At 40.2% G+C, this 26,098-nt stretch overlaps 1 protein-coding gene across 3 annotated transcripts in view; it reads left to right on the top strand.

The window, feature by feature from the left end:
* STAT4 (signal transducer and activator of transcription 4) overlaps positions 1-16,084 on the top strand; it is a 125,928-nt gene extending 109,844 nt beyond the window's left edge. For all 3 annotated transcript variants that reach the window (XM_077957328.1, XM_015110589.3, XM_015110591.3), the window contains 10 exons: positions 4,602-4,685; positions 6,431-6,529; positions 9,405-9,540; positions 11,127-11,176; positions 11,660-11,754; positions 12,043-12,179; positions 12,520-12,711; positions 14,150-14,216; positions 14,586-14,694; positions 15,799-16,084. In XM_077957328.1, coding sequence (XP_077813454.1) covers positions 4,602-4,685; positions 6,431-6,529; positions 9,405-9,540; positions 11,127-11,176; positions 11,660-11,754; positions 12,043-12,179; positions 12,520-12,711; positions 14,150-14,216; positions 14,586-14,694; positions 15,799-15,825 — 996 coding nt within the window. In that variant the 3' untranslated portion in view covers positions 15,826-16,084. The remainder of the gene's footprint in view (positions 1-4,601; positions 4,686-6,430; positions 6,530-9,404; positions 9,541-11,126; positions 11,177-11,659; positions 11,755-12,042; positions 12,180-12,519; positions 12,712-14,149; positions 14,217-14,585; positions 14,695-15,798) is intronic.
* The last annotated feature ends 10,014 nt before the right edge of the window (positions 16,085-26,098 follow it).

Raw genomic sequence — 26,098 nt, 5'->3', positions numbered from 1 at the left:
CTTCAGTTTTTGTATAGTGTAAGCATCCCCTCTCTAGAGGGCAGTGAGATTTTCTATTGTTCAAAAATACACCTTCTTGGTGCCTACACTCAAGACAACTAGTCCCTCTCAAGCTCAACCAAAGAAAGAGCAACTTATTTTAACATAAAGGGGCTGGAGAAGAGGAACTGGCTGTTTGATGTGTTGACGTGCTGGGAGTACTTTTAGGGGTGGTTTAGGGATTTTTAAGCAGAATTTTGATTAAACATAACTTTCTAGTAACCCAGTAAGAAGTGATTCCACCCTAGTCAATGTAACTACCTGCAGGCAATGTAAAGTATCACAAAGATCTACTTCCTTCTCAATAAAAAATCCTAAATGTAGCATTCTCATTATCAAGGAAGTCTTCTCACATAATCACAGAATTCTTGTTCATATCATCACATTAGACTATTTTTATTACTTCAGATTTCAAATGCAAACAGAATTCTGACTTATTAATGCATACTTAGGTTGACCTTCCTTTCTTTTCAGGTGACCCTGCCACCTCCAACTGCCCACCCTGACTTTTCTGATGTAAATAATCCTACATGTTCACATGTTCCCAGGGCTCATTTTATAAATTGTTGAAGCTTTATATCTCCAAATTTTCCATCTCCCTTTTGGGATTAAACGCAATGAGGATACACACATTGAGAATAATTCCTCTCAAATTTCACCCAGGACTCTTGTTAAAATGCAGAATCTGATTCAGTAAGCCTGGAATGAGGTCAGAGTTCCTGTTTTTCTTACAAGCTTTTAGGTGATGGCAATACTGCTGGTCCTTTTTTACCTACTATAAAATTTCACCAGGGACTAATTTAATTTCCTGCTTCTTTCTATGTCAAACTCCTACCCAGAGGTGATTATTTTTTGAGCTGTAAATATCATGCTAATACTGATATCTCTTGATTTTTTTTAATTTTATGTGTCTAACTTCTGATTTTCTATACAAGATTAATCTATGTCTTTCTTATAACAGGTCTCCATACATAGAAATTCTCCCCCATCTTCACAATATCATTATATAATACATTTTCATTTACTCAATGTATTCAATGTTTACCTTATTATGATTATATAAAAATGGTTAACAGCGAAGCCATATAGCATACTATGATTGTATTTCTATTCTTGTATTACTTTTTGTTTTCTCTGGATTTAATAGTTTCCCTGAGTTTTTGATTTGATTAATTTATGTACCTGTCACTAATTAAGCCCCAAACTTTTCATCAGAACAAGAAAACTCCTTACAATTTGGTCAAACATGTCAATCTATAAGTTCCTTTCTTCTTTTTTTCTTGGCAACATCGCTCTGGGAGCCCTCCATCTTCTGGCTCCAGTCCTGGCTACTTGCCCTCTGATCCTGTTGTGCAATCGTGGGGTTGTGGCTTTTTGTTTTTTGTTTTGTTTGTTTGTTTTTGAAACTCCCTTTCACCGTTATCCTAGGGAGTCCCACCCCCTTCTCCTGGCTGGGTTCATGTCTTCCTCTTTCTTAGGTTACTGTCTCCTTTTTATTAGAGAGACTCTTTCAGTAGTTTTCAAAGAAAAAGTACTAAGAAGCCAAATTTCCAGAGGCCTTGCATATCTGAAAACGTTTTTCCCATTCATAGTTGACTGACAGTTTGGCTGGATATAGAATTCTGGGTTAGAAATCATTTTTCCTCCGAATTCTTAAAGCACTATTCCATTGTCTTCTACTTATCTTGTATTCTGATTCTTAATCATTTATAAATGCCTTTTTTTTCCTGCACTCCTGAAACTTTTAAACTGGTTTCCTGCAATTTTACAGGATTGAGTTTCAGTTCGGCTCTTCATTTATTTATTGTGCCAGCCATTCATGGGTCCTTCCAATTTGAACACTCATGTCCTTTAGTTTGAAAAGTTTTGTCGTATTCTTCATTTTTATAGACTATTGAAAACACGTAAAAACATAAAGAATAATAGCATGAACACCCATCAAACAGCTTAAAAATTCAAACTTTGCAAATATAGTTGAAGACACCTGGTACCCCACCCCCAACCTTTAATCCGTTTCTTCTCTGTACCCACCCACCTCCCAAAAACCATTGTCTTGAATTTTGATGTTTATTGTTTTCAAGAATGCCTTTATACTTTTTCTATGAATGAATATGTTTCTATATACTTTATATTATTCTGTATTATAAATTCGGATTTTACATAAATGGCATCCTTATATATATATTTTATCACAACTTGCTTTTCTTGCTCAACAAAATATTTTCTGAGACTCATTCCTACATTGATTCATGTTGCTGTGGATCATTTATTCCAACGCTGTATAGCTTTTTGCTCTATAAATATACACAGTATAGCTAGCTCTTCTCCTATTGATGAATCATTTTATCATTATAAGCAGTTCTACTGTAAACATTCTTCAATTAACATTCTTCTACATGTCTTTTTTTAATACGAGTGTAAAAAATCTTTGACTTATATATATTTGGTAGCAGATGGGTCAGAATCAGATGATTCAACAAGAATTGTTATGTATAGGTAATGTGCATCTTCTACTTTTCTAGACACTGAGGAATGGTTCTCCAAAGTGATTGTAGCAATTGCATAAGTGGTATAAGAGTTACAATTTGTTTATGTCTTTGATATTTTCTCTGCTCCATTTTCTCTGTTCTCTTTCTGGAACTTGTGTTAGTTTGTTGTTGCAGTTCATGTATAATTCTTTATTTGCTATCTTTTCTATTCTATTTTTGACATCTTTGTGGGGTTTTTTTGTTTGTTTTACATTCTGGGAAATTTCCTCTACTTTATGTCCAGTCTTTTTACTGACTTGTCTATTTCTCTTATTATATTTTAAGTGGTTTTGTTCTTTTTAAGTGGTTCTTTATTCTTTTCGGAATGTTTCTTACAATAATATTCTATTCTTGTTTCACAGATGTAATATTTGTTTTATATAGTTTTTAAAAGGTGTTTTAATATACATTTTCAAATATATACAGAAATAGAGGGAAAATACAATGAATGGATTTAAGCATCACCTAACTTCAACAATACATACATTTTTCCTGGAGTTCTCAAATTCTAGATAGTACAGTATAATGTAGATACTTCAGCAGGAATCTTTAGAATATAAGAAATGTTTAAACCTAACCACACTACCCTTATCGCAAAAAACAAAATAACATTTTTTAAATCCTGACTTAATAAAATCCTATTTTTTGTTTAAATTCCTCCATTGTCTCAAAAAAGGCCTTTTGACAGTTGGTTTGTTCAAATCAGTATCTAAGCATTATCTTCTCATTACAAATGGTTGAGGCCCCTTCAACATGCCATATATTTATTGAATAAACTGAGCTGAATACAGTAGACTTTTTTCACTGTTTTTTTACTCTTCTGCTTTTTTTTTTTTTTTTTTTTTTTTTTTTTTTTTTTTTACATTTTGCTTTTCCTCAGAGTTTTTTGTTTTTGCATTTTCATTTCATGTGAGAGGGTTTGTCAAATGCCTGATGATCATTAGCTTGCTGTTAATCATTAAGAGAAGGGCACTGAAAAACTGCCTGAAAACTCTATGTGCGTGTTGAGAACTGTAGACTTAGGGTGATTATTAGAATCTGGCTGTTTCAATGGGTTGTTGGGGGACGGTGGTGGGTGTAGAAGGCAGCATCTGTATGTTACCTCCCTTGGTCTGGCAAACTTCCCAGATACCTTTCCAGGAGCTTTTAGGCCTGGCTCTAGGTGTTGGAGAAGGGGCAAACATGGGCTTCACTGTACATTTTCACAGGACCTTCCTCTCTTTAGCACACACAGCACCTAACCCCTGACTGCAGCTTGACCTTGTTCCCAGAATGTAGAGAGCCTCTCTAATTACTCTGACTCATCTGCTCCAAAGAGCAAACCTCCCTCCTGTGCCCAGGTCTGGAGGGGTGGAGACTTCACTGCCTGAGCTGGGGCTCTTACAGCACATCCTGGTCTGCAGTCTTCTTTTCTGCAGCCTCAGGGTGCTCAGTGCTTTCAACCCCTGGGTTCTTTCTTCTACCCTCACTCTACACTCCCCTACTTTTCACTCAGGGATCTAGATTACAGTTTTACTTTATTGGAAAGTGAATAAAACTCCAGTTATTACCTTATTGGAGTGTCTGGAGGGAACAGAGGAAAATACGTATACTCCACCTACCATGTTAAACCAGAAGGAGGTCTTGCATTCTTTTTGAACAGATTCATTGTGACACTAAGACTTGTATCTGTATACTTATGCATATATAGATTGCTTTTATTAACATTTGGTAACTCGAAAGGACCAATTTTCAAATATTAAAATAAGGAACAACTTGTCTAAATTTCATTGGAAAAAAACTATGCTAGAATTTTTAAAGCCAGAAATTATCTTGTTTTGAAGACTTAAAATCATTCTGTTTGGGGAAATGAAGATTTTCCAAACTGTATATAACTTTTAAATCAGTAAGAGGGAATGTTCAATAGTAGAGATGGCTTGGGGGCATTTACTTTATTAATTTATTAATAAATGTATTAATTTATATAGAAACAAGTCTTCTATTAGATAGTGAGTATGCATTTGTGAGGTAACAATTTATTTCTTTCTCCCTTAGGGCTGTCACATGGTGACTGAAGAACTTCATTCCATAACCTTTGAAACACAGATCTGCCTCTATGGTCTGACCATAGATTTGGAGGTAGGTGTTTCAAGAACATACACCATTTACTCATGGTATTTGCAGGAATTGATCAGCATTAATAGATGTAAGTTTGGTTTTTTCTAGGTTTTAGTACATTCCCTATTCATTACTTTTGTTTTAATTTAGAAAATCAATATGTCAAATATTCACTAGTTAACATAATAATTGGGTTAAATATATATGATAAAAGCTTGTGGGTAGCTGGGTGCTGTGACTCACACCTGTAATCCCAGCACTTTGGTAGGCCAAGGTGGGTGGATTGCTTGAGCCCCGGAATTTGAGACCAGCCTGGGCAACAGTGCAAAACCTCCCATCTCTACTAAAAATACAAAAGTTTGCTGGGTGTGGTGGCACATGCCTGTAGTCCCAGCTACTCAGGAGGCAGACGCAGGAGGATCAATTGAGCCCAGGAGGTGGAGGCTGCAGTGAGTGGTGATCATGCCACTGCACTCCAGCCTGGGTGACAGAGTGAGACCCAGTCTCAAAAAAAAAATAAACAAATAATAAAATAAAATAAAAAGTTCAAGGGTATTATGAACTTTATATACAATTAAATAATTTGTTGCTCAGGTTCTTCTTTGTTTGGTTTTCTGGGATTTCCTGAGTCATGAACACTCAGTGGAAAGTCTAAAGAGGAATAAGTATCCTTGAACTTATGTCATGTAGTGATATATATTTTTTGTAGTAATATATTTTCAAAATTTTAACTTGTACATAAAAACTCACAGAAGATTTCTCTAACATAAGAACAAAGACAAATAATAGGAACATTACAGTATGTTGCTTTGATCCTCGTAAAACAATCACCACTAAAAGAAAGAATAAAGAAACTTTTGGGATTAAATTGAGCATTAATTGACTATGTGCTCCTTGAGGGCAGAACACTATGAATGAACGAGTGCATGAATGAACAAACACAATCTCACACACCCTGAATATGATCCTATTGTGGAGTATATTCTTTTAGAATTCTGCCTTTGCTCTTTTAATGATGGTAATATGTTTTTAAAATCTTTCATAAATTCCTTCCTCATCTCCTTTCCCTAAACCTCTGTTTTTATGAGTTGTTAAATTTCCTCAAATGGGTATTTTACCATCTATAGGAATCTAATGTCTGTTGTTGGGGAAAGACTACTATAAGTTGATTAGTTTCCCAGGCTAATTTGTAAAAGCCTGTTTATTTCATAAAGTAGAAAACCACTGTACCAAGAATACTAAATTGAGTTAGTTCTGTAACAACAGCACAGACAGCTGTATCACCCATAGCTTACATCTCCTACTTTTACAATAGAAACCTCCCACTTCCAGTGTTTACGTTAATTAGGTGTTAGGTTGTAATTTGAAGATACCGATTCATTCCAGAGAAAAACTTAAAATAGATTCTTTAATTTATAAAGAAGATCGTTGCTAATTCAAAAGACTCTCTAATATATTGCACTTGAGGCAGCGGGTGACATTTAAAAAGTATAAACATGTCCACGATGTCAGGGGAGATACTGGGAAGCTGCCTGACTGAGCACTCTGAAAGGATTCCTGCTCTTTCCTCTCTGTGCCCTTACTCATGCATGCTCAGAAAGTTCCATGTCCTTCACAAGTCATTTCAGTGACCAGGGCAGCATGGACATCAGGACCGGAGGCGTGGGACTGGCTTGAGATTGGCCCTTTACAGGCGAGGGTCAAGCATAAGATCAATGTAAGGTGGGACTACCTGTAATAACTATGCTCTTTTTCCCCCAAACCAGACCAGCTCATTGCCTGTGGTGATGATTTCCAACGTCAGTCAATTACCTAATGCTTGGGCATCCATCATTTGGTACAACGTGTCAACCAACGATTCCCAGGTAGACTCTATTTCTACCTCACCTTCTTTAATTCTATTTGATTTGTTTTATTGCCAAGAAACACATCTGCATCAAAACATATGTATGCCGGTGGGGTGTGGGGTGAGAGTTGCTTTATTTCTAGTTGTGTGTTTCCTCTCATGTCATATTTAAAGTAGTATGTTCTGATGTATGTGGTCCCTGAGAGAGTTCTGCTAGCAAAAGTAACAGACAGGTATTTATTATTTCTGAGGGTCTGGTCAGCTCCCAACTATGTACGTACCAGAGAGTTCCAGGGCCATCCTATGTCTCTGTTAACTAAGCTGAAGGAAACTTCTTACCTCCTCAGCTGCTCTGGTCCCACCTTGTCCATATAGTCTCTTCTATGAAGGTGGAGAATTGGTTTCCAAGTAAGTAATTAGAATATTCATCAATCTTGCCCAATTGTATTCTGACAGCACGCATTTTCAAATCGATTGCAGATTTCATCCATCCTAGGCTCAAGCTGGGATTTAATGCCATCTGGTGGTTGTAACACTGGCCCAAAATTGGCCTCAAGTCACAAAGCAAGCCGTGAATAGATGCTCTTATAAAACAACCAGGGAAGGGAGTGGCAAAAAAGATGAGTCAGCACTTCCCCTTGCACCCCTCCTTCAAAACCTCAGTGTGTTGTCCTGGAAACCACTAAGGTCTAGAGAAAATAGGTCAGATGTAAATAACAACATTTCTTCTTAATTCAGAGCAAATGTTCCCTCCAAAGGGAAGAATTCTTCTACTTTAGATCCCAGTAGTAAGAACAAGATCATAATGAATCAGCTTAGTGTTCTTTCCCTTTGATTCAATGTTTCTAATAAGGAAATGACTCAGCCCTACTCCTTCTCCTCCTCAAGTGCCCTAGCATCTGAGACAAATTAACTGCAGAGAGGTAGACTGTGCAGGGTGCCCCGAAAAGAGCAGAACTTATCAGAGAAATGGCCTGATCTTTAAGGTGAAGGACAGCCAATGCCCCTGAGATTAAATGCTGATGTCCATTAGATCAACACTTGTTCAGCTTTCTTCCAACTCCAGGGAGTAGAAGCAGTGATGGGATACTTCTCCATCCTCCAGCCTCACAGAGCAGTGCTGCACTTAGCTTTCTTCAGCAACCTCCTTCTGTAAGAAAGTCACCAAAATCATCACACTCATCATCCCAAATTTACATGGCTCTAGGATGAGAATCTAGAACTATAGATAACATACAGCTCCTAAAACACAGATTCACAGCCTAGTTACAGAACCAGTCTGAACAACTAATCCTGGTTTCTCCTCTTAATTCTATCCTGCTTTGAAACCTAAGCCGTTAGGCCTTGATTGTATTCTGTGCTTTCTGGTCACTTTTCCAGGCACCATTCTCAGGTTCACAAAAAAGCCATCTCCCGAGAAATTCTTTCTCTTCATTCCTCCTCTTCCTATTGCCCATTCCTTGTTGGATGCTGTGTCCTCTTTTATTCCCGCCTTCTGAAATCTCTTGAATTGGTTCTTTTTCATGATTAATCTAAGCCCAGTTTAGCTCATGTTCACAACAGCCTTTTCCAGGCACCGCATTGGATTTCTGAATTCTTCCTTTCCTCTTCTTGAAACACCTTTCTTGAGTTTCACACATCTGTTTTCCAGTAATCTGTGACAGAGTCTTATGTTTCACTATTGTTGACCCAGTTTCTGGCACAATCTCGTTTGTAGTCGATCACACAGAATATTCTCTTATTTAGCTTGGCACAGTGGTGCACACCTGTAGTTTCAGTTTCTTGAGAGACTGAGGCAAGAGAATTTCTTGAGCCCAAAAGTTCAAGTCCAGCTTGGACAACATAGCAAGATCATTTCTCTGTTTTTTGTTTTGTTTTGTTTTGTTTACGTAGAGCAAATAAGAAAAGACTACTATGGTGTCCATAAAACAGGTATTTGAGGTTAATCATAATATTGTAGGGTCACCTTCCCTAGCCTGGGACTTGACGGTTTCTAGCACTTTGGGATGATTGGTCTGGTCAAGGTAAAACTTGTGCCAACCCCATGATAAACCAATTAAATAATGTAAGTTTTGTTTAGGATGAATATTGTTTTAGAATAGAGTATCTGTCAAATTACTTGTTGGACAGTGTTAAGTACCTGCATGAGTAGACTGATACGGAAAAGTTCAAGAGATGCCAAGTGATGCTTCTGAAGAAAGATGGAGCTCTGATTATATTATACTCAAAGAACAGGGAGACTTTTAGGAAAAGATGATGTCAGTCTTAAGAACAACAGAGATGAGATGATATTTTATACTTACTTAGGTTGGCCAAAAGACTTTAAATTAGGAATCCTATATATTGAATTACAGTGTCATAAGCGTAATTGTTATTAGTGGTGAATGTGTATGGATCTGCAGCAACCTCAATTCTTGCCTCAGAAGAAAGAATTCAACTGAGGAGCATAGGACAGAAGGAGTGACCAAGGCAAGCTTCAGAGCAGGAGTGAAAGTTTATTAAAAGCTTTAGAACAGCAAGAGAAGGAAGGAAAGGAAAGTACAACTTGGAAGAGGACCAAGCGGGCAACTTGAGAAGCCAAGTGTGCAGCTTGACCTCTTGATTTGGGCTTGGCATTCTTCAGGGGTCTTGTGTTACTTCTCCCCACTCCTGAGATCTTACTGGGAAGCTGCTGAGCAGTTTTAGGTGTTTTCTATTAGAACACGGTCTTTCCTTGGCACCAGCTGTGATCAATTATGACTTTAGAGAAACAGTTAACAACTGCCTGACCATCATCTAATGGTCACCCAACATTCCTAGTATGTGTGTGGGGAGACGGGGAGACCTCTCTCGCCCTGCTCACTAGCTACCCACTGTAAGATAATTAACAAATCATCATCATGATTCTATTTCAGAACTTGGTTTTCTTTAATAATCCCCCACCTGCCACATTGAGTCAACTACTGGAGGTGATGAGCTGGCAGTTTTCATCGTACGTTGGTCGTGGCCTTAATTCAGATCAACTCAATATGCTGGCAGAGAAGCTTACAGGTGAGAGCTGGTAGACAGACAGGATTCGCCTCTGTTTTTGGCACTCAAGCATTTTAAATAACCAGGACGCTATTACTACTATTAATAATAATGATCATCATCATAATTTATTCAATGCCTACTATATTGCCAGGCACAGAGCTAAGTGTTATATTATTTTTAATCCTCAGGAAAGTCCTGCAAGACTCACCTTATTCTATCAATTTTATAAGTGACTGTATTGGAGTACAGAAGTCAAGTGACTTGCCACAGCTGCATGGCTAGTACACAGCAGAACCAAGCCGCAGGCCAGACTTGTCCAGGTCTAAAGCCCCTCCCTGTCTATTCCCCACCCCAGTCTCCAGGGTATATTTCCACTAAATATGATGTGAAGCCTTAATGGTGCCCCATATGATCGTTCATATGAATGTCTCAACTGACATAAACCAACTGGAAAATGACTGATTCCTTCACTACGTCTAGGAAATGTAATAGAAATTTTAAACCACCTAGGCAATACTTAATTCTGCATACCAAGAAAGTTTCAGCTTTGACTGAGATTTCTAAAGTTTGCAAAATAGAGTCATGGGTACTACATGTACCAACGATAATCCAAACTTTTTCTAAAAAATCTCTAAGAAAGCTGTATTTTGGCAAGTCGGGGTTTAACATATTTAACACCAAAAAAAAAAAAGAGTTAAAATTAGATCTATATGCATTCCTAGTTAAATTAGGGCCAAAGATCCATTTGTGCAGCAGAAGTAGAATCATGTGTGATTTAAGCTTGACTCACATGGTGCTGGGATGCTTGCCACTTGCACCTACTCTTGGATCAATGGGTACTTAAATAAATTAGGATTTCGGAAAACATCACAAAATTTACTTAATGGAAATACATGTTTTGATCCTTATTTAATTCATAAGCAGCAATAGTAGGCATTCAATAAATATTTGTTAGAGTGAGTAAAGCTTTTAAGCATGTAGTATAGATAGCAACCATATCCTTTCAGACCTTTATCAGATTATTCTTATGAGTATAATTTCCTTAAAAATTTAGATGAAAACTCGTGTCCTTTCACTACTCTGGATCAAAGCAGCCAATGGCTACTTACTGTCTAATAGATTTCTAGTCCATTCTTTCCATCTTAATAGGCAACATTCTTGGTAATCTAGCTACACCTAACTTACACAAATTTGTTTTATAATGTTCATTTACCAACATTAGGCAGCTCTTCCTGTCTCCAGTATAAGCCATGTCCATGTCCATGTCCATCATGCCCTGTCCTATATTACCCTTGCTCTCTGGAGTGGCCTCCTTTGTCTCCTCTGACAATTTATATTCTACCCATCCAGATCCTAGATACCCACCTGCTTTCTAAAGCCATTGTTAGCTCCTCCACCAAAAACCTTATTATCTAGATAATAAACTTCTTAGGAGCAAGGATGATGTCTTATATTTGTACTGTACCTAGCACTCGGTACATTGCAAACCCATAACAGGTGCTTAAGAAATGCTTGAAAGGGAAGAGGAAAAATATCTAAATTGAGCACAAAATTGAAGCATCTCATTGTCGAATGAAAAATCTCATTCTTTTCTTTCATTTCAGTCCAATCTAGCTACAGTGATGGTCACCTCACCTGGGCCAAGTTCTGCAAGGTACAAACGGTCGGGGAAACATCATTTAGATACATTTGTTTTTTAATACAATGTTCCCAAGTCTATATTATTACCTGGGGTTTTGAGTAATTCCCAGATAAGAATTATTTTTTTTTTTTTGAGAGGGAGTCTCGCTCTGTCGCCTCCCGGGTTCATGCCATTCTCCTGCCTCAGCCTCCCAAGTAGCTGGGACTACAGGCACTCACCACCACGCCCAGCTAATTTTTTTGGTATTTTTAGCAGAGACGGGGTTTCACCCTGTTAACCAGGATGGTCTTGATCTCCTGACCTGGTGATCTGCCCACCTTGGCCTCCCAAAGTGCTGGGATTACAGGCGTGAGCCACCATGCCCAGCCAAGAATATTTTTTACAGAAACTAAGGTGTTGTCCAGTTTCAGGATATTATTTTGTTGAAAAATTGAACTTAAATTATTATATCAACATTGTTACTTAATGTCTTAATGTGCTTGTTTATTCCTATAGGAACACTTACCTGGTAAATCATTTACCTTTTGGACATGGCTTGAAGCAATATTGGATCTAATTAAGAAACACATTCTTCCCCTTTGGATTGATGGGTAAGTTATAGGCTATATTTTTCATATGAGTGAATTATGTTCTTTTTTTCTGTTGTTACTGATTTTCTTCTACTTCTTTTTCTCTTAAGCATATTTAGTACAATAGAAAAAAATAGTTGCAATTTCTTATTCGTGGAGTATCACTATGTATATTAATCTATATATGAGTATTTCAGGTGAGAATGACTTTTGATTACACTCAAAACAAACTGTAGGTCTGCTCTTTGTAAATGCAATAAGTGAAAATCCAATAATGATCAGAAAAAAATCATGCATTTCTATTTTTAGGTATGTCATGGGCTTTGTTAGCAAAGAGAAGGAACGGCTCTTGCTAAAGGATAAAATGCCTGGCACCTTTTTATTAAGATTCAGTGAAAGCCATCTCGGAGGAATAACTTTCACCTGGGTGGACCATTCTGAAAATGGTATATACTCACTAATGTTTATTCTTGTGAAATTAGTTTTCTTAACTTTAGTTACTGGGATTTCAGTTTTTGGAAGTGTATGGTGTGTTGATCTATTTGTGATGTATTCGGTGGGCTTGAATATTAGTAGTTGCAGTTGTCTCAGAACAGGGTACCCATGAATTCCAAAAAGTCTATCGTATGCACAATCTATACTGTCCAGGCAGCAGACGGTCTGACATTGAAGTGACATGAACTGACAAGTCACTCCAGTGGCATGAAGATAATGTGGGCAGGGAAAAAATGGTCACAAGGCATGTGTACAGGAACCTGTATATTTCTCCAATTTCTGTTTTTCAAGGGGAAGTGAGATTCCACTCCGTAGAACCCTACAATAAAGGCCGGTTGTCTGCTCTGCCATTCGCTGACATCCTGCGAGACTACAAAGTGATTATGGCCGAAAACGTTCCTGAAAACCCTCTGAAGTACCTATATCCTGATATTCCCAAAGACAAAGCCTTTGGTAGACACTACAGCTCTCAGCCTTGCGAAGGTTAGGTTTTTCTGGTTTTGTTTTTGTTTTTTTTCCTTAAGATTTTGGAAAATAACCTCATATTGGAGCAAAGTAAATGATAAATGAAGTTCCTCTTTTTGTTTACTCTGATGTTTGTAAGATCTAAGGGCATATGGAGGTCAAAGCCTTAGAAATGAAGCGGTATGTCAGCAGCTCCTGAAAAGGGACCGCTGGGCTTTCTAACACTAGCAGAGTAATAAGCAGCTGCAACTAAACTTCACCGTGGCCATGGGGGCCTCTCAAGGCCACTCGGAGAGCTTCAGTTTTCTCCTTTGTAAGACAGAAGTGGTGCAGACTTCACGTCTATGACTGGGGGAAAGGAAAAGAAAGAGGGGGTAATGATGAGAAGCTTTTAATAGTAAAACAAGTCTGTATATTACAAAGGAACCCCAGGGTTTATAAGTTTTATATTTTCAACCATACTTTAGTTTTACAACTCAGGGTATTTGTTCATTTGCTAGGGAGGGACCTGTGGATCTGTGCTTCATCCTCTCCCTCCCCCACTCACCCAGCCAACCTTTCCTGGTTGTATCCTAAGGACCTAGACCAATGTCTGGCCAAAACAGGCATTCGGTAAATATTTGTTGAATACATAAAAGAAAATTCGTTAAATTGCTATGTGATTTTAAGGTACATTCATCATTCTGTTTCTTTAATGGAAGTGTATACAATCCATAGAAATCTTCATCTATAGCACTAAATCTTTGGGCCCCATCATGCAGAATATCCTACAGTTGTCACTCACAGACTCACAGCCACCTGACTTCATGCTCTCTGAAATAAACAAAAATGCAAAAGAAGAGAAAAGCAAACAAACCTGTGACTTCTCAGTGACTTTCAACAACTGATCGAATGAAATAACAAATATCAATGCAACAAATTAGGGTTGGAAAATTGGAACAAATTTTCAACATGGTATACCAGAGAAGTTTGGGGAATTTTTCCAAGGTGAGGTTTGCATATGACTGTTACTACAGCACAATGATACTTTCGGGAACACTGATGTCTGTACTTCAAAAACATTTGCAATCATAAGGTTCTGACTGGTGTCCATTTAAATGAAAAGAACTGGGTTATTATATCCTCCAAAACATGACTCAATCAGTCCTTATAATCAGACGTAAATGAAACGCAGAAGACAGGTAATACAGCTGATTCTCAACTTTTCCCATACAGTTTAGAGGCATTAATATATGAAGTCAGATTAGGCCTGCCAAGAGATTTGTTTTTCTCTTCTTGCACATTTTATGCTTATCTAATAGATTGTGTCCCCTATTTAATGAAACATTTTTGTGTATCACCGAACAACTGTATTATCTCTCTTCCTCTTATCATTAATATTTTTCTAGACTCTTTTTTCCCCAGTTTTATTAATATTGACATTTTTCCCCCCAACATTGTGCCTTCTTTTTTCCAGTTTCAAGACCAACAGAAAGGGGTGGCAAAGGTTATGTTCCTTCCGTTTTTATCCCCATCTCAACAATGTGAGTAATCTTAGTCACATGTAAAATATTTTTTATAAAAAGCTTTCCTATAGGAGATTTAAAAGTAGAGCAGAGTACACATAACTGAGAGCAAAGCATTGTCATGTGCAATGTCCCATTTCCTTTTATACATAAAGCTAACCTTTAGGGCACACTTACCACAATCTATTGTAACTAAAATTATAAAATTCCCCTTATAATGCCATATATTCCATAGCAAGTTGAATGTTCTGATATGAAATGATGAATCAGATAACTCAGTGTCACAAATAGATGAAGCCCTAGAAATGAGTTCCTGACACAGTAAGTCACCGTGAGCTATTATTATTTTCTAATCCTTGTCCATATTGACCTTGTTATCTCTTTAAGCCGAAGTGATTCAATGGAGCCACATTCTCCATCAGACCTTCTTCCCATGTCTCCAAGTGTGTATGCGGTGCTGAGAGAAAACCTGAGTCCCACAACAATCGAAACTGCAGTATGTTCCCTTTATTTTCCATTGCTGCTCAAAGGCATTTCCAATGATGCAAAGGTGGCGTGGGAATCAAAGGGGCTGAAATACTGCCTGGGTAGGGAGAAAACACATTTATTGGAACAAATTCATGAGCATGACACAAAAAGTGTCTGGATGGTCCTGCGTGTTGCTGATCTTATGGGTATGGAAAGCAGACACCTTCACTTACTTAAACTGCTTTACATTCTTTCCACCAGAAACCACCAGAGGGCAAAATATTCCTATACCCTACTCAAGCACACTATCCCTACTGGCACCACGGGCCCACTCATTCCCCAACACTCTCTACTTTAGCAAACAGCATTTACTGGTCAATATTTATAAACCTAGTATACTATCTAGTTTACTAGTTACTTACTATCTAGTAAACCCAGTTTGCTATCTTACAGTGCAAACATCACACATTGCAACTTTTCTTGATTATGGCTTGCATTTCTAGAACCAGGAGCTTCATCAAGTAATATATGAATAATGGTCAATAGCATAATAATGCTCTCCTTTTTGAGAACTGAGTCATAATCTTTAATGCAATAATGTTATTTGGGATGAGTCCTATTCGCTCTTATCCACCAGTAATGTCAATGGGTTCAAACTCCCAATTTACATGAAAGTGAACATACATCAGAATAATATAATAGAAACTTGGAGGGACCCTAAGCCTCAAAAATTTTTATCTGGCTGGCTTTTAATTCTTCTCTTGAAGATTTCCATAGATGAAAAATTCACTTTCCTTTGATAGCTTATTCCAATGTTAGTTCCCTTAAATCATCAAGTTATTTATGTCTAACTGAACATTTGCTACATTTTGCACCCATTTCCTCATTATATTTTTGGCGGATAAACAGGCCTTTTTCTTAAAACAGTTTTATGTCTCCTTGAAAGGTACCTTTTATTTTAGACTGATCAACCCCTATTACTTTTGCAAATACTTAGTTTAAGTATTTTAACTAGGTAATAGAAAAATTATGGAGTAATTTGTAGAAAAGAGGATGTTTATTTACACAAGAAATAGTGATTTATTTGCAAACCAATAGTTTCCTCAAAGATTATTTTCATTTTTAATTTTAGATGAAGTCTCCTTATTCTGCTGAATGACGGGATAAACTCTGACACACCAAGAAAGGAAGCAAATGAAAAACTTTAAAGACTGTTCTTTGCCCAACGACCACATTTGATTTCTTCAGCTTTGTAAATACCGGGTTCTGGGAAATGTTTGATGTCTGAAGCTCTCTTCACACTGTCATGGCACTCCCCAGTTGGGAGTGTTGTGATTGAAATGCTTGAAACCAAAGCTTCAGATAAACGTGCAAGATAAGACAACTTTCAGAAACCAGTGTTAATAACAGTATTCACAGAAGACTCGCTTGCCTGTGTTTGGTTTATTTCTGATTTGTCTCTCTGGTGTTACTTATGATTTTAGCTAGAAGATGCAAGTGTTAATGTTTCAGGGTAGGTCAAGAATAGCAAAGTCACACCTACACCTCAGCAAGAAGGCCTGAGGGAAAAGCCAAATAAGCCAATCTACTGTATGATGAGTGCTAGCAAGCACAGCGATCACAGTAGATCCAAGAGGAAAGTCGTCATGCGACATTAGCAGAAATTCACAGGGCATCCAGGGTTGAATTAGGGAGCCTCCTGAGTGCCATGTCAATATTATCCCAACTATGGGATTCAACAGCTGCTGGTACCACAGGAGGAGGGATCCAGAGTCATTCCTGGTGGTATCTTGGGCAAACTGCACTGATTTTACAGGTATTGTAAGCAGACACATGGGTTAAAAAAACTCATGAAATGAGGACTAGGAGGATGAAATGAGGACTAGGAGAATAACAACTCTGGCCTTGGGTGACTGATTTTATTCATAAGTTGCTCATTCTTCATCTCTAGAAGAGGTTAGACTATGTGGGTTCTATGATCTTTCCCAGCTCTAATAGTCTCTCTGGTCCCATGAATCCAACCTGAGACTGGGGAAAGAGGTTTAGGATGAGAAGTTCCATTCCTTCAATTTTCTCTAGTAAAGAGGAAGGGCAGTTGGTTTCCTGGATAGTAATGTATGTGAATTGCAAGTCTGTTTTGGTCCTTGCCTCACCCCTACTGGATGTTGAGTGGTGCCATTGCCCAGCTGCTGTCCTTAGTAATAGCATGGAGCCCTCCAATGCTCAAGACCTTGAGAACTCTCTATGCTTGCTGAGCCCTGGGGATGCTGCTGAGTCAGTTGAGGAAGTAATGCTACTGAGGCATCTGCCATGACCAGCTGCAGAAAAATCCAGAACCAGGTTTCAAGGTGAACCATGACTGCAGAGTCAGAGATGGCAGCCCCCTCTGAAGGGCTCTTATTTAATTCCTTCTGCCCACCTCCTGTCCTCCAGGCAAACCAAACAGGCAGAGGCTAATGTTTAATGCAAAAGAGTTCAAAGGAAAAAAAGCTTTTAGTATAACCTGCCCTTTCCCTTAGAGAGATTCCATCTGAGCAATCTCATCCCACCCACATGTGCCCAACTGGCTCCTAGATTGTTCCTATGGAACAAACTCTCCACCTGCCCCAAGGCCAGTTCCTTTACTCTTTTGTGAGCTCCTAAATGCTTTTAGGGTGGAGGCATCTGTTTGATGGAAGGGTGCATCTAACTGGAGGTGCGTCCTCCCAGTCTCTACTTCTCTCCACAAAACCCGGTTTTCTAAAACTGGCCTGATGCATACGTATCAACTGGCAGCAGAACTGGATGAAATAATTTAAACTGGAGCATGACTATTACAGTTTTATCTTTAAAGAAGTAATTTCCTACCAGCAAGTGCTTTTAAACAATTGGATTCTGACAAAAAAGATTGCAGAAGCTCTTTGCTCCCTGGAATTTATCAGAAGTACAATGGACTCCTACCTATTTCATAGAAGTTTTAAAAAGCTTGTCAATATAGAGCCTAGTAGCAGAATGCCAAGGTTTTCTATGTGATCACAGTCATCACTGTTATTTGGGGGTAGAAAATTAAGGACGTCTGTAGTTCATTTTCTATAATATGGACAATGGCCATATTGTAAAAGTTCAATAAGTGGCTATTTTTATTTAGATTCAGAAAGCCAAAATTAAATTAGTGACCCCAGAGTTAAGAGTTATTTCCCAAGATTGTGAATCTTGTACTCCAAAACTTATTTTTGTAGGGGTGTCTTATTTCATTTTGTGTTGCTATAAAGGAATACCTGAGGCTGGGTAATTCATAAAGAGTTTTATTTGGTTTTGCAGAGTGCACAAGAAGCATGGAAACTGCATCTGCATGTGAGGCCCTTAGGCTGCTTCTACTCATGGCAGAAGGCAAAGGGAAGCCGGTGTATGTAGAAATCGCATGGCAAGAAGGGAAGCAAGAGAGAGTGGGGGAGGTGTCAGGCTTTTTATAACAACCAGCTCTTACAAGAACCAACAGAGTAAGAATTTATTCATGCCCCCCACCATGGGAGGGTATTAATCTATTCATGAGTCCACCCTCATGTCTCAAACACTTGCCATTAGGTCTCACCTCTAACATTGGGATCAAATTTCAATATGTGATTTGGGGAGACAAACATCCAAACCATAGCATTGCTCCTCTGGCCCCCCAAAAACTCATGTCTTCCTCATGTTGCAAAATATAATCATCCCTTCTCAATAGTTCCCAAAGTCTTAACTTGTTCCAGCATCAACTTGAAAATCCAAAGTGCCATCTGAGACTCAAGGCGAATTAACTGTAAAATCAAAAACAAATTGTTTCCTTCCAAGATACAATGGTGGTACATGTTTTGGATAAAGTCCCATCCCAAAAGGGAGAAATCATTCCAAAAAAAAGGAGTAACAGCCCCCATCAAGTCCAAAACCCGGCAGGACAGATGTTAAATTTTAAAGCTCCAAAATAATCCTTGACTCCATGTCTTGCATCCTGGGTACACTGGTATGAGGAGTGGGCTCCCACGGTCTCAAGCAGCCCTGCTCCCAAGGCCACTGGCTGCTCTCACAGGTTGGAGCTGAATGCCCGTGGCTTTTCCAGGCTGAGGTTGCACACTGCTGATGACTATAATTCTTGGGTCCTTGCAGCAGCAGCCCCAATCCCATGGCTCCACTAGGCATTACCCCAGGGAGGACTCTCTGTGTTGGCTCTGCCCCCGCAGCAGATTTTTGCCTGGGCATCCAGGCTTTCCTATACATCCTCTGAAATCTAAGTGGAAGCTGCCAAGCCTCCATGACTTTTACATTCTGAGTACCTGCAGACTTAATACTGTGTAGACACCAGCAAGGCTTATGGCTTATGCCTTCCAGAGCTGTGACATGACTCATACCTGGGGCCACTGAGGCCATGTGAGCCATGGCTGTGCCATCTGGAGTGGTGGGGATACAGGAGCAGTCTCTAGGCCTGTCCTCCACCCAAACCATTCTGTCATCCTAGGATTCTGGGCCTGGGATGGAGGGGTCAGCCTCAAAGTTTTCTGAAATGCCTTCAGGGCCTTCTTCTCATCATCTTGACTAATAACACCTGGCTCTGGTTCAGTCACACTAATCTCTTTAGCAATGGTTGCTCTGTAGCACTCTCAAATTCCTCAAACCCTTGGATTCCTTGCCTAAAAATGCTTTCCTTCTCTATCACATGGCCAGGCTATGAAATTTCCAAATTTTTACACTTTGCTTCCCTTTTAATTATAAATTCCACTTTTTAGTCATTCCTTAGCTCCCATAATTTAGCATAGGCTTTTAAAAGTAGCCACGCCACTTCTTGAGTACTTTGCTGCTTAGCAATTTCTTCTGCCAGATACCCCAGGTCATCATTCTTAAGTTCAGCCTTCTACAAAGCCATAGGGCTTGGACACAATGCAGCCAATTTCTTTGCTACTGTTTATCAAGGGCAACCTTTGCTCCAGTTTTCGGTAAGTTCCTCATTTCCATCTGAGACCTCCTCAGGTGACCTTTGTTGTCTGTATTTCTATCAGCACTTAGGTCACAACCACTAAATCGATCTCTTAAGAAGTTCCAGCCGGGCGCAGTGGCTCACACCTGTAATCCCAGCACTTTGGGAGGCCGAGACGGGTGCATCACGAGGTCAGGAGATGGAGACTATCCTGGCCAACATGGTGAAACACTGTCTCTACTAAAAAATACAAAAATTAGCCAGACATGGTGGCCCAAGGCTGTAGTCTCAGCTGCTTGGGAGTCTGAGGCAGAAGGATCACTTGAACCTGGGAGGCAGAGGTTGCAGTGAGCCAAAATCGTGCCACTGAACTCTAGCCTGGCAACAGAGCGAGATTCTGTCTGGAAAAAAAAAAAAAAAAAAAAAAAGAAGTTCCAAACTTCCGAGTCCTCCAAACTCTTCCAAACCTCTGCGCATTACTCAGTTTCAAGCCACTTTCACATTTACAAGTATCCTTAATGCAACCCCCAGTCCTCAGTACCAATTTTCTGTCTTAGTCTGTGTTGTGTTACTCTAAAGGAATACCTAAGGCTGGGTAATTTATAAACAATAGAGCTTTATTTTGCTCATGGTTCTGCAGGCTGTACAAGAAGCATAGCACTGGTACCTGCATCTGATGAAGGCCTTAGGCTGCTTCTAGTTATGGAGAAAGGGGAAGGGAAGCTGGGATATGCAGAGATCACATGGTGAGAGAGGAAGCAAGAGGGAGTGGGGAAGGCACCTGGTTTTCTTTAGCAACCAGCACTGTCAGAAACTAATAGAGTAAGAAATCACCTCCCCGACACCCAGAGGGAGCTAATCTATTCATGAGAGATCTGCCTCCATGACCCGAACACCTCCCATTAGGTCCCACCTCCAACCTCCAACCTCCAACATTGGGACCGAATTTCGACCTGAGCTTTGGAGGGACAAACATCCAAACCATAAAAGAGGGCAATGAGGTTTTGTCAGGGGAGTCCTGGGATACCTGTTTAGTTCAAGATAGGGTGTGCCACATGAGCAGGAAATGCATTGGGAAGGGAATTTGGACCACGTTTTGGCCAAATCCTACCCCAGAATATTTTTTTCTGCCAATAATGACTTAGTCAATTCAGGCTGCTATAACAAAGTACCACAGACTGGGTGGCTTATAAAACAGATTATTTCTCACAGTTCTCAGGGCTGGGAGTCTAAAATCAGGATGCCAGTATGGTCTAGTTCTGGTGAGAGCCCTCTTCCGGGTTGCAGACTGTCAATTTCTCATTGTATCACATGGTAGAAAGACAGCTAGAGAGATCTCCAAAGTCTCTTTTATAAGGGCACTAATCCCATTCCTGAGGGCTCAGCTTCATGACCTAATCACCTCCCTGAAGCTCCACCTCCTACTACCATCACTTTGGGGACTAGCAATTCAACATATGAATTTTCAGATGGGAACACAAACATTCAGTCCATAACAATCTAGTTGCAAATAAGCAGCATTTAATGAAATTGAGATAAAACATAGACTTAGTTTCAAAATAATAATCACATTTTCACTTCTCCTTTCACCCATCCCAGATCAATCACAGATATATATTTTGCTAATGACTTTTCAAATTTATTTTAAAGAATCACTTTAACCAATTGTTCTGATTATCAATGCCTTCATCTGTAATAAATGCTGAAAGAAAGCAACTAGCCAATGAATTTCATCAAAATCTAAGGTGGCAAGAACCCCACCCCACCAAAGAATCATAAAGAATGAATATACCTCTGGCAAATTCAAGGGATTTTTCTTTACTTCATACAGTTTGGGAGGCCCATGCAACTCTCCACAGTAAAAGAAACAGAATTAAAGGTCAAGCCCTCCGAGGACTCTGCTCTAGCAGTAGACAGACGGTCCACACTTAGCATCTGGCCTCTGTGTGCACATGCTCCAATTTCTGACACAGAGTAAAGATATCTTTTTTTCTAAATTGACCAGGAACATTTACTGACTTTACTGATGCACTTTTTAAAGTCTGGCTTATTGGCATATAATTTACATACAGTAAAATTCACCCTTTTGGGTGTGTCAGCCTATGAATTCTGACAAACTCATATAGTTGTGTAACCACCACTATAAGACAGAAGATTTCTACCAGAGCACTCACAAAGAGGATGCCACAAAAACATGGGGAAGGACATTCTCTCTTTCCTTACAGTAAATATAAGAAACAATTTCATGCAGCTTCATATGTAGACAGAGGGCTCTACTTAAATTGGATAATTTCACTCCCTAAAAAGTTCTGAATGGCTCATGATGCTCTGCATTAGCAGTTCTTGTCTGGGGTGTACGGACAGAATTCAAAGGGCTCATGAATTTAGATGGCAAAAGTTACAGTTTTATTTCTACTAACTTCTAACTACAGTTGATTTCCTTCAATTATATGGGCAGCAAACCATAACCCATACTATATTTATATCATAATTATTAAAGTCATCTCAAAATATCATTTATGCAAAGCACAATTTTGAAATTGCATTAATTGGACCCACTGCTAAATCCTATTATTTAATGTCATCAGTAAATAAGCACATGGTCAGGTGCAGTGGCTCACACCTATAATTCCAACACTTTAGGAGGCTGAGGTGGGAGGATCACTTGAGCCTCAGGGCTTAAGACCAGTCCAGGAAACAGAGGGAGACCCCATCTGTACTATATATATTTTTATTTTATTTTATTTTTTTAATTAGCCAGGTGTGGTGGTATGCACCTGTGGTCCCAGCTACTTCGGAGGCTGAGGTGGGAGGATCACGCAGGAGGTCTTGGCTGCAGCCAACTGTGCTCATGCCACTTCACTACAGCCTGGGTGACAGAGTGAGACTCTGTCTCAAAAAGAGAAAAAAAGAATCATTTATATTACTATATCACAAAGTTGGTTTTAATATATCACAAAGTCGGCTTGATATCAGTATTTCAATGTAATTGGTTTTCTTTTGAATCTTATGCATCTTATTCAACTAAAAACATTATGTTTTGAAAAACTTACAGGTTTCATCAGACTGCCAAAGAGGTCCATGGCACAAAAACTAGATAAGAATCCCAGCTTTGGACAAAGACCACAATTCTCAACAGATCTTTCCAAAGGCACGTATTATTTAGTCCCCTTTTAGTCTTCAACTCATCTCTCATCACTCCTCCCCAACAGCTTCTTATCCACCAAAACATCTGCACACAAGACTGACTGAACTACTTTCAGCTTCTTTGATGGCCCATGTTCTCTCTGCTTCCCCTGCCACATTCTCTCAATTCTCCAAACCCATCCCATATACCCCTGCACCTGGATGATGTTCCCACATTCTTCAGGCTCTGGAAAGCCTTCCTGCCAAACACACACACATACACACACACACACATACACACACGTGTGCACATGGCTCAGATCATGCCAGCTTCCTCCATAGCATCCTCTACATCCCCAGCGCAGTGCTTATGACCTTTGGTGTAAATGATATCATCTATTTTCCTCAACAGACTCCAAGCAAGCTCTCTATGTACAGGGACCAAGACAGCCCTGCTCACAGTCATATTCCTGGAATCTAGCACAATCTGGCCCTGAATAAATATTTATTAACGATTTGGTGTTTGAACACATCAAGAATGGTCATTAGTTCCTTCCTTTCCTTTGCTCCTTGGGCTGCCTGCAAAACTAAACTGGAATTCTCTTCATAACAGCTCCAAACTCTAAGATCATGAAACAGCTCCCAATGTTATGCTTCATCCTGATTAACCAAAACACATTTGCTTTTGATCACACAGAGAGGACATCCTCTCTACCTCACCCTGAACTTCCAATAGACATTGTCTAGAATTATACTGTTTATCAGCTTGCTCTAACTTCCCTTTGATTCTAGTTATTATCTCATGCACGTCTAACATCCTAGACATCTACCTAGTCACAGATGAACCAAGTGTTCCTGCAATTTCCCCTAAACTCTCCATTACACTCAAGGGCATTACTACTTCTGCCCCTAGTAAAAGTCCTCCACAATACTCTTATGTTAGGCTCCACAGTCATCCTCTTAGACGTCTCACAGACTGCTGCAGACGGAAAGAACTCTGCCGTCCAGAGAGGGCAGGGAGAGGGGAGAGGTTGGAAGGGGTGTGGAGTAGAGCTCTCAATAAAAATCCTTTAGGGAAGTTTTTTGGGCTATGCATGCTCATTATTCTCTTCCCCCTTCAATTGTGGCTCGACAGGTCTTAGAGCCAGTGCTGAGATCTGAACAGCTGAATTAACCTGTGATTCCTGATCCCATTGTTGGTCAGTGACATTCATTTATTCATTCATTCAAAACATATTTTTGAAATATTTGAAAATGCCTGTATCAGGCATTGCTTTGCTTAACCAGAGTTTCTGAACCACAAGACACAGAAAGTGATTTGCTTGACGATTTTCTCAGTTCTCCCAGGGATGGCATACAGTGACATTCTAGATATACAGGAGAGCAGGGTATTCATTACACACATAGATACCCTGGGGGATTAGACTGCATTGTCTCATGGAATCCTGGATGGAAAACGCAGTAACGCAGAACAAAGTCCCTCCTGTTGTGAACTTATACGCTGGTGAGGAGAGATGAAAACAGACAGATAATAAACATGGACAGGTTTAGCAAGTGTTATGAGGATTGCAAGTGTGATATAGTCACTGGAAGAAGCAATCAATGAGGGTGTCTTTGAGGAGATGATGACTGAGCTGAGACCTAGAGAATGTGAAGGAGGCAGTCCATTAACACTGCCAGGAAAACAGCATCCTAAAAGACCAGTGTATGTATGCATAGGACTCAGGTAGGTAAAAACCTGGGGTATCTGAGGCACAGAAAGAGGCCAAGGGGATGGAGGGGAGTCTAGTGAAATATGGGGAGAGTGAGATAAGATGAGTAAGAGGGGCAGGTGAGCCCAAATTGGCGGGCCCTATAGGGAAAGCTAAGGATCCTGGATTTTATTGCAAATGCAACCGGAAGCCAGCAGAGGCTTTTAAACAGGTGAGTGGTGTTATAAAATTTGTTTCTTCATTTAAGTGAGCATCGAACAAGGTTCCTATACAAGAAATGCCCCCAAATTCCCCACCTAGGTCTGGCTTCCACAGGGCAGGCACTCAGAAGGGGCTCCATATTTGGCTTCATGCTCTCCTGCTGCCTTCTTGAAATTCTTCATTCGTTTTGAGTAAGGGACCCCACATTTTCATTTAGCAACGGGCCCTCCCTGCAAATTACATAGTTGGTCCTGCGTTGTTCTAACAGGGGAAAATAAAAGTCTGTTTGCATAGCAGGACTCTGTACCTTAGGGTCTTGTTTGTGTGCAGCCATTGCGGGAGCTGGTCCTCACTCTCACAAGAGGCTGGAGGTTAGGGCCCAATGAGGTAGGCCCTTTCACACACTGGGGGTTCTAGGTGGGTGCCGAGTTCACCCTAAGATGGCAGAGCCCCTTAAGAGTAGGCGAGCAGAGCCCAAAGAAACCCAGTCTCGTGCCTCCTAGAACCAATGAGTAAGTAACAAGACATTACACAAAACTGTGTTTCCTGGGCCAGCCAAACTTTCGAAATCATTGTCCAGTGACTAAGCATTCCCCATTATACTTCTCCCACATTCCTGCTGGTATAATCACCATAACCGAGAAGGCACGGGGGCGAGAAGACCCCAGAAGACAGAGGCAAGCCCCTCGCAGACCTATATAGGCGCAGACCTACTGACAGCCCCCAACCTCTGGTTCTACGACAGGCAACCAGGCAGGCTGAGGGTCAGAGCTTACCAGACAACAAGATCTTAGTGCAATTGCAAACTGTGTAGATAGCGAAGTGAAGCAGGTGAAAGAGACCTTTTTCAGCACAAGGAAAGAAATGGTGGAAGTGGAAGGGTAAGGTTTCCAGCACCTCAGGTGCAGAAATCAGGACACGTTTCCCTCCCTCCCTTTAAGGTGAAATGGCAGCCATCCGCGCCTCCGCCTTCCGTCGTGTGCAGGGCTAACACTCGCGCGTGCGAGGCCGCGTGGACCGGCCTCTCTGGGACCCCCTCCAGCAAGCCGATCTCCAGCCCCAGGGCTAGCGTGCAAGCAGGGGGTCCCCCGCCCGGCGGAAACCGCCGGGAGGAAGCCGGATGCCGGAAAGCCCCGCTGCGCCTGCGTACTGCTCCCGCAGGCTCTGACTTTCGCTTTTCGGTTTCTTCTCAATCCCACTCCTTCTCGCTCCCCGGCAGTTTCCCCGAAAGCACGTGGGGCGGCTCTTCCCAGCAGTCGCGTCCCTCCCGCCGCGCGCGCCGGGCCAGCTGTTTCCGAAGCGATTCAAACTGCACAGCGCAAAGCCAAGGGCCTGGGCAGGCCTAGGCTGCTCTCCCTGCGTTCGGAAAGCTAGGGCTCCAAAGCATTTCTGAGCGGTTTTTGAACACGAATGTGATAGTGGTCATGGTAAACATTAAAAATAAATTATATAGACGTAATATACTA

This window comes from Macaca mulatta, chromosome 12 (genome assembly GCF_049350105.2).
Source record: "Macaca mulatta isolate MMU2019108-1 chromosome 12, T2T-MMU8v2.0, whole genome shotgun sequence".
Lineage (NCBI taxonomy): Eukaryota > Metazoa > Chordata > Mammalia > Primates > Cercopithecidae > Macaca > Macaca mulatta.
The sequence above is the reverse complement of the archived record's forward strand: the minus strand, read 5'-3'. Positions and strand labels throughout refer to the sequence as shown.